Genomic DNA, 9,582 nt, shown 5'->3' with positions numbered 1-9,582 from the left:
GAAGAATAAAGTCTTTATCTATAGCAGTAAATTAAGTACTTCAATAAACAAGTTAAATCATACATACAACAAGTAGCTAGCTAGTGAATAACAAAAGTAACGAGGCTATACAGTAGCAAGCCTGTGCGTCAGCGTCAGGGTCTCCTGCCTGCTTGCTGGTAATTAACCCTTTTGTAGTTTCTAAACAGGATTGACTCTAAGCCAAGGTTATAATTCCAGGTTAGGTCTCACAAGATCAAAACAAATGTGTTAACCCTATAATGACCAGAATTTAGATCTTGCCAGGGATCATTTCATAGAAAAAGAGCCGGAGGAACTCATTATCGGGACAAAATCGGGACAGTCAATTAGATCGCCAATGACTAATCAGAAGCTCTGCTCAGCAAAAGCCCCACCTTTCCCTGCTTACTATGTAAAGATACTTAGTGGGTGCCAGAAGAGGTGCTGGGAGGCAGAATGGTGCTCACAGGCACCACGTTGGGGAAACCTATCATATAGTATTATTATTATTATTATTATTATTAGTTGTGATTTTACTCTTTCAAAGTGAGATACATTGTGGCATAAACTACAGGCCACTTCATCATATTCATGATGTGTTATCTTCTATTGGCAGATTGATGTATACTATGTAGGCCATGGCAACACATGAAACATTCAGAACACTTTGAAACACAGTACCATTCCCCCCACTCCCAACTTTTCCTCATATTTTTTCAGACCACCAAGATCTAAAAACCAAAAAAGACAAACCCAAAGAAAACAGGGAAGGGCTAAAATGTTACAGTTAAGAAGCAAGAGTTGCGGCAAAAACTCGGTGTGGAAAAGGCCAGAGTTCTGTTGAAACCACTGTTTGTCCTTCTAGAATTTTGAAAACGGACAAAGGATGGAATTAGGTAGGCACTGCTACAACCTGTCCCAAAGGTGAGGCAGACTTAGAGTTGAGATATACTTCTAGATAAACTGGTTGGCATCCTGCAGGCTCATGTCTCTCATGCCCTTCTGTACGGTATCTTCAATTGCTTTTTGCTCTGTTTTGGTCACTTCTGGCAAGGCAGCCATCAGCTCAGAAGAGATTTTCTCCACTCTGCCCCGGATGTTGCTCTCAAACTCTCTTTTTTTCTTAATGACCAGATCCTCTATGGCTTGTCGAGCATCATCACACCCTGTTGCTAATCTCAGGCGCTCAGCCTGGAATTTAGGATCAGAAGGCTCCATGGAGATAAGCCTGCCAAGGCTACTCACCCTGCCCATCAGGTAGTTTGAAGATACTTCTGTGTAGGTCTCGGAGATCATATGCACTAAATGAGCCACGTTGGAAGCATTGAACGCCTGCTTATAAATCAGATCTTTAACAAAGTCATTGCTGGAGTAGTTTGCAATTCCACGGACATTTCCAGCTGTGGTTACAAATTCTGCAATCCGACGGCTGAGGCAGGACTCGATGAGGCTGGAAATCATCTGGAAGAAACGGACCATCTTCTCCCACTGTTCCTTCACCCGCCCCAAGGCATCCAAGCCTTTGATCAGCATCTTCCGGGCTGTATCAAAGTCAATCTCCTTTGTTTCACATGCCCTCATGGTAATGAGTACCTCTGTCAACTCTTCATTCTGCTGCTTGAAGTTTTCAAAACTTCTCTGGTACTCTTCTTCTGTGATCTTCAGCATTTCTTGACTTTGCAAGACTTTGAAATGGGCATTGGTCATCACGACTGATCCTGCCATTTTCCCTTGGCAATTGTCTTCGTACTTTGCCATATTGGGTGTCTTGGGGGCAAAGGGTGGTGCCCCTGTGCGTGACTTGCTTTTGCTGTCAAAGAGGTTAACTTTTTGCAATAGATGTTTGATTTTTTCCTTCAGGCTTTTCTTATCTACATCTTTTTTTCCAGAAGTCGCTATTTCAGCCAGTGTCTGACAAACACCAATTACAGAAGTACATATTTCCACCGCCATTCCTTTCACGCTACATTCCTTTTCTTTATTTATCTTCTCCAGAAGTTGCTCGGCAGTTTCTTTTGTCCAAGAGGACTTGACTTGCTGGTCTTTCTCATTGTAAAGGAGGCCCATGTTAATGTTGCCTTCTTCATCCACAAGCTGATTCAGAGCATTTCCCAAAGAAGCCAGTTGCACAGAGTGGGAGCAAATGTTACACAGTGCTATGGGGTCATCTTCAGCTCCACCGTTTGCCTCGTCGCCACTGTGCTCGCTTTCCCCAATAAGGTGTTTAAACATATCAGCGGTAAGGTTGGCAACTGCACGAGGCACAATTGTCATGCTATCTGTTAGACTTGCAACAAAATTCATAGCTACAGCATCCCACCCCTCTGGAATACTATCCATTGCCTTTCTGTAATCTTGGTATGTTTCATCCACTTTCTTCCTTATACTATTGTAGTATTCCTCTGCCTCTTTCTTGGCTGCTTCTGCCGCTTTTTGTTTGAGCTTGACGCCTTCCAAGGTCCGTCTAGTTTCTTCCAGCTCTTTTTCATACCCGCTCTTGGAACTCAAACAGGCTTCCAGCAGTTCTTGGATCAGGCAGATGACGTCACTGAATTTGCTCTCAACAGCCAGGGCTAAAGAGGTACATTCATCAGCAATGGATTTCATGCTGGTCAGCGGCCCGGGGAGCAATGCCCGTACTACTTCTGTGTCCTGGAACAGAATTTGGACAATGGTCTTCATTTGCTCCGGGACACTCATGGAGAGGAGCCTGATCTGATCCATGTTCTTGTGCGCAATGTTGAAGGCCTCCCAGCCTTTGTTGCTCACCTGCATCAGGCACGTGAGGAATGAGTCTGGGTACTTGATGTATTTGAATCCCCCTGCGGGTGGGTTCTTGTTGATGGAGAAATCCCCCTGCCCTGCGGAGATGCATGCCAGCTCCCCTAGGATGGCGATGGAGATGGGGCCAGGCATCAGATACTCCTCCCAGTTGGCATAGGGCTTCATCATCAGTTCGGTCTCCTTGCGCACATCTTCGGCTTTGCAGACATTCCTCAGGGCTTTAACCACATCTGACTCTTTGCATTTCACGGCCATCGTTTGCCTGAATGAAGCAAAGATTTTGACAGTGTGAGATTAAGGCAGCATTCCTGTGCACACTTAATCTCACTGGCCTGACAGAGCGTCGCTCACAGGGGATGGAGATTTGGCCACTTTGAGACATGCCTTGTAACATCTAGGTCTGGTAAGTGTATCCCACCCTATATGGAAATCAATTTGAAGACTGTTTTGCAATCTGTAGTCTATCTGAGATATGGTAGCAGCTAGATTATTAATTTGAATTAGCAACAGAGGACACAATATAGAGCCAGAGGAAGATGACTTGGTCCTTTCATCATTCTCTTAGTATAAAGCCTAATCAATTTATTTGTTATAAAGACTTTTAAAAAATCTGTATGAATTTTGACATAGAGTATCTGGATAGGAAGAAGTTATAGCAGTTTTAAAATATTACTGTGAAAGTCCCATTTTTATGTCCATTCAAAAAAAACAAACCCCTTATATTTTTCCTTTTGAATTTTTTTTTATAATAAAAAAATCACTTTTTCTGGTTGGGTGGTTATCTATTGTATTTCTAAAGAGTTATGATTTGAACGTTACAGTTTTGGGATGCACTTTCCACAGAACAGTCTGGCATTCAAATATGTCCCAAATTCAAAAGAAGAAAATACAGCGCTGATAACTCTGTGACAGCCCTTCAAATACTTGAAGAGGACTATCATATCACCTCTCAGTCATCTCCTCTTCAGCTAGATCCTTTTGCACATATTACAACCAGGACAAGTCTCCCCCATCCTATAATTATTCCTTTGATGTTTCCAACCTAAACGCAGCACTTTATATTTATCTCTGTTGAAATTAATTTTGTTAGTTTTAGCCCAGTTTTCCAGCCTGTCTTCTACTCTATTGGCAACCCCTCTCAATTTAGTATAATCTGCAAATTTAATGAGCATCCCCTCTTTTCCTTCATCCAAATATCATTTATAAAGATGTTGAACAACACAGGGCCCAGGACGTATCCCTGAGGCCCTCCATTTATCACTTCCTTCCAAGAGGATGAGAAATAACATTCGATTTATATACTGCCCTTCAGGACAACTTAATGCCCACTCAGAGCAGTTTACAAAGTATGTTACTATTATCCCCACAACAAAACACCCTGTGAGGTGGGTGGGGCTGAGAGAGCTCCAGAGAACTGTGACTAGCCCAAGGTCACCCAGCTGGCTTCAAGTGGAGGAGTGGGGAATCAAACCCAGCTCTCCAGATTAGAGTCTCGCGCTCTTAACCACTACATCAAACTGGCTCACACAGAAATCCTGCTCTCTTGCTATTTTGGAAAAAAGATTGAGGGAGTAGGAGAAGAAGAATTGTCTCCTTGTTATGGATGGTTTCAGTATAGACAGATCAGAGATCTTTACAATGCGGACTGCCTGAGAGGAGGTATAAGACTGGAAAATTCAGAGTTAGAGGAAGTGATATTACAAGAAGGCAAGAAAGAAATATCTAAGATTTACAAATTACTTTTAAAATGGTTTACGGTGGACGAAACAGTAAAAGTCCAGATGGTGAAGTGGGCAATAAATTTTCATAAAGAAATAACAATGGAGGCATGGGAGTACTTATGGAAAAATACAGTGAAGATTTCAACTTGTACGAACATTAAAGAAAATGTGTACAAAATGATTTACAGATGGTATTTAACACCAAAGAAAATTGCGCTAGGCAATACTAATATGTCAGACAAATGCTGGAAATGTAAAAAGCATGAAGGATCATTATATCATATGTGGTGGACATGTGAGGTAGCCAAACAGTACTGGGGTGAAATAATTGATGCAATTAATGAAATTTTACAAATACAAATAAACAAGAACCCAGAACTGTTGTTACTGAACTTGGGAATGGAGGCAGTTCCAGCGCAGTATAGAACATTGTTATTTTACATGACTGTAGCGGCAAGACTTTTGTACGCGCAGAAATGGAAGACACAAGAAATACCAATTGTAGAAGATTGGATCTATAAATTGCTGTACATGGCGGAAATGGACAAATTGACAAGGAAACTTAAAGATCTTGACCTAGGACAATATATTGTTGACTGGGGGAAATTGAAACAATTTTGGGGGAAAAATGGGATATAAAAGGAGAACTGTGGCAGTTTGAAAATTTTTAAAAGAATAATGTTGTAATGGGAAGAGAGAAGGGATCTTACCACTTAGGGGGAATGTAACTATAATCTAAGCAAATATAATATTTAAGGGAATTTTACATTGAACATATGGGACAATGAAAATGGTTAAACAGATATATTAATGAGGTATACAGTGCGTAGTATATAGTATAAAACAATAAGGTAGTGTATCAGACATTATATTATAATATATTATGTGGTTGGGTTATATTGGGTTGTGTGCTGTGCTACATTAGTGGCATAGCATACAATCTAAGTTTTGTGATATATACTATATTGATTGTATATTTGATGGAATATATATTTAAAAGAAGAGAAATAGAAAATGTCTAAAGTAAGAGACACTGAGAATCTGGCTATATATTATACCATACTGTTGTGTTATATTGTTATGATACATACTATATTTATAGTATGCTTGATAGAATTTATGTAAAAAAATAAGAATGTGCTTAGAGTAAGAGATATTTTGATCTAGAGGTGGTAGGAAAATATAAATGAATTAGATTTAACAATAAGAAGGGTTAAGTGTTGGAAAGCTGTTGGAAGTCAATAGGGAGGGGGGAGGAAAAGGGTGGGGGGATAGAGCAAGGGGAATAATGAGATTATATGTGTCAAACTTGGAAAAAAATTCTTTTGTTTATTCGCTCACCAATAAAATTTTATTTAAAAAAAAAAGATTGAGGGAGTAGGGAGGAGCCCTTCCTCTCCCCCACAGTGGCGTTCTGAGGCACTTGGGGCACTTCTTTATTTTTTAACAGCCATTTATTTTTCTTTAACTGCAGTACGGCTGCAGGAACCCAAGTAGGGTTTGCACATCTAGAGCCCCTTAAGGCCAAGCTAGATGAGCAAGTTTTCAAAGCATTGGGTCTAGGGAACGCTTGAGGTTTCCACAGCCATACAGCAATTAAAAAATAAATGGCTGTTAAAAAATAAAGGAGATTCCAAACAGCCTCAAAATGCTTCCGCAGAGGGAGGAGGGGCTCCTCCCTCTCCCCTGAAGCCGTTTTCCCATGTCAAAATAGCAGGGGAGGGAGGTTTTTCCCTGCTTTTTCTGCTCCACATGGATTATTCTGTGCACATGGAGCAGTAAAAACAGGGGGAGAAGCTCCCCCTGTGCTATTGTGGAACCCAGACCCTACTCTTTAAAAACGGGCATGTCTAGAGAGACCCTCTCCCTCACAGAGTTTTTGTGAGGATAAAATGGAGAAGGGGAGAACAATGAAAGATGCTTTGCATCCCCACTGGGCAGGGCTGGATCGACGGGGGGGGGGGGCAGGGGGGTAGTCTGCCCCCAGCAGCGCCAGGGAGGGGGTGCTGGGAGCAGCTCCCAGCTGCCGGAGTGCGCAGGCGGCAGCATGGGCAGCCTCGCAGCCCCCCACGCTGCCTTTCGCCTGCCCCGCGGGACAGGGGGCGGCCGGCTTGCTGTGCACCCCCTGTCCTGCAGGGCAGGCAAAGGGCAGCTGGCCACCCCCTGTCCCGCAGGGCAGGCTTCTCAGCCCCACATGCTGCCTCCGGCGCCCACGTGATGTCACCAAAATGATGTCATCACGCCGCATCAGGAGCGTGCGCGCGCTGTGCGTGTGCACAAGGCCAGACACGGGTTGCCCCGGGCACTGGCAACCCTAGATCCGGCCCTGCCACTGGGGAAATGGGCAGGAAATAAATGAAGTAAATAAAAGAAATAGATTAAAAAATTTAAAACTTAAGATCCTATGGTGTTAGCTTGTAGGTAGAGGGAATAGTCGTATAATAGAAATATTTTGTAGGATAAAAATCAAGTTAAACAAACAAAGAAACATGAAAATGCACTAGCTTGGGTCCAGTGGAATAGTTTCTGCCCTCGAGACAAGTTTCCTGCTTTCTCGTTCATGCTGCACCCCAAAATGCCCACCAAAATGCTACTCAGGGTGAAGCTACAAGTGACGAATGACACTTGAACAGCACGTGTATTTCTCCCTGTTCACTTGCTCTCCACTCAATCCACTTGCTGTTCAAGTGTCATTCGTCACTTGTAGCTTGGCCCTCAGATGCAGCTGGGGTGAATTAGGGGGGGCGCAGGGAGAGGTTCAATACTCTGGGCAGAAATCATTCCTTCCACTGAAATATCTGATTGAATCCAAGCTGGTATTTGGTTTACATATTTATACCTTTCCTTATAGCCCAAGGCAGCTCTAAAATTCCACATTAAAGCCATATACAGTACAATAAATTCCCTTTCACTCACCTTGCCAAGTAAATACCTGCAAGCTTAGGACCCCACCCCCTTGTTAAAAACCCTAGCAAATAAAATGAAATTGCAGTGGGTCCTAAAACTTCTCAGGATGGTGCCCCTCCTATCTCCCAATGGAGTCTGTTCCACTCAGTAGGATCCCCTATTGAAGAGGACTGGGCTCTAGTAGATGTTAAGTGGACAAGCATAAGCGAGGGAGCAAACAGAAGGTTGCAATCGGAGGGGCAAAACTGGTCCACAGGGACATAATAATCCTGCAGATATATAGAAAGGCTTCACGGGCTTTAAAGGTTTAAACAGAGCCTCCAACTGAACTTGGAAATAAACTGTCAGTCAAAGTTGCTTTCAGTTTAATAATACGATTTTAAACCGGTGAGATGTGTTCCTGTCAGCTCAGACAACATTTGTTTCTGCATTCTCTTCATGGCGACGTCCATGTAGAGTGTGTTACAATAGCCCAGTTATAAAAGCATGGATTTGAGTCGCCTGACTGGCTGAGTCTCAGAAAGAAGAGAGCTAGTTACCCAAGCACATGTGACAGAAGACACTCTTGGACCCACTATCTTTGCCCTGCAGTTATGGTTTTAGAACGCCGTCCACATCAAGCTGAAGAAAATAAATTACTCACCCTCTTGTTTACAGCTGTATTCTTTGATAAAAGTTCAGCTTCTTCTCCGCTTATGTAGTCTCCAGTGAGATGTATATCTATGCCTCTCTCTGCATGTGTGATAGCATTCACATAGTTCCTGCCAGGAAATATTGTGGTTTACACACAGAACAGCTAGCTTCAAGAAGGGAGCTGATTTACAGAAAACCAAAACTTTAACTCAAGCCAAATGAGATGCAGGGCTGAGGTAATTTCTAAGCTGCTGTTTCAAGGCCAGATAAACACTAGAGGGAGATGTACTTGCAGGACTCAGAGATGTTAAAGGAGTGCACTAGAATCAGGCATTAATAGCATTGTTAGGTTGCATTTCTTAAATCAGCATTTGCAAACCGTAGGCTTAGTGGTCCTTCCCCCCCCCCCCCGCTTTTCTATAACAGAACCATGTGGGGATTTATTTTGAAGAGCTAAGCTACGGCCAAATAATACCGCAGAAGTGATGGTGGGGGCTTCAGAAAGGCTGAGGAGAAAGGCACAACAAGCCAGGTTCTTCCTCTGAGACCGATCTCTCCGGCCACCATTGCTCACCTCTCTCCTCCACTGCTCACCTTCTTTCCAGATATCTGAAGAAGTGAGCTGTGGCTCACGAAAGCTCATACCGTACCACTAATTTTGTTAATCTTATGGGTGCTACTGGACTCTTGCTCTTTTCCACTGCTACAGACAAACTAACGCGGCTACCTGTCTTGATCTCTCTCCTTCCTGTGGGCATAAGGCGGCTGCTTAAGTTGATGGTGCATCAGAAAGTGTTCTGCTGCATTGTGGCTCATCTCCTGTCCCAAAAAAGGAGGAGGTGTAACTGCCCATGCCTCGTAACTTGGCTTGGCTACCATGAATGAGAAATGAATTTGAGGTTCGACCCTGGATTTGGATGCCGAATCTGGAATTCAAAATTAGTTAGAGGATGTTTGACTTACTATCATAGGCTGTGTGATAAAATGTCAAATTTGGTGGATTTGAAATCAGTTTGTGGGTTATTTTGTATTTCAGCGCCTGATACGTGGATGTTATTTCCAGGTTTGTGCCAAAAATGATGTCACAGCATGGACACAATGCTGATTTCCCCTCCAGTTTTGCTCTTCCTGCTCCACCCAGCAACAGCAAGAGAGGCAGGGCCCAGGGCAGGAGACCTGAGTGCTCTAATCATACATGGCTGCAGGAGGAAGAGGAAAGCAGGGAAGAGCAACAGACCTTGTGAGATCAGATTTTTGGATCCAGCCCAATGCTTTGTTGTACCCCGTCTCTAAAAGTGAACGGTCACACTTGACAACACAGGGCATTTGAATAGAACCCTTAACAACTCAAGCAGAGGTTCAGAGATCGCATACAGATGGATCTGGGCTCCCTCAAAGACCGGTGGCATCAAAATCTAACGACCAATCAAGGCAACAGCATGGATGTCTACAATATTGTAAAGATAGAGTTGCCAGACACCTTACGCTCTCGGCGGGCGAACTCACCTTGGTTTTTGGCCTAGTATATGTGCTTCGT

At 43.2% G+C, this 9,582-nt stretch overlaps 1 protein-coding gene across 1 annotated transcript; it reads right to left on the bottom strand.

Annotated features, from left to right (window-relative positions):
- LOC129328407 (uncharacterized) lies at positions 1 to 8,140 on the bottom strand. Its single transcript, XM_054977457.1, has 2 exons — positions 8,056 to 8,140; positions 1 to 3,046 (listed from the first exon to the last, which is right to left on the bottom strand). Exon 2 carries the CDS (start codon positions 3,037 to 3,039, stop codon positions 955 to 957), a length of 2,085 nt encoding a protein of 694 aa, XP_054833432.1. The 5' UTR covers positions 3,040 to 3,046; positions 8,056 to 8,140; the 3' UTR covers positions 1 to 954.
- Positions 8,141 to 9,582: the final 1,442 nt, after the last annotated feature.

This window comes from Eublepharis macularius, chromosome 4 (genome assembly GCF_028583425.1).
Source record: "Eublepharis macularius isolate TG4126 chromosome 4, MPM_Emac_v1.0, whole genome shotgun sequence".
NCBI lineage: Eukaryota > Metazoa > Chordata > Lepidosauria > Squamata > Eublepharidae > Eublepharis > Eublepharis macularius.
The sequence above is the reverse complement of the archived record's forward strand: the minus strand, read 5'-3'. Positions and strand labels throughout refer to the sequence as shown.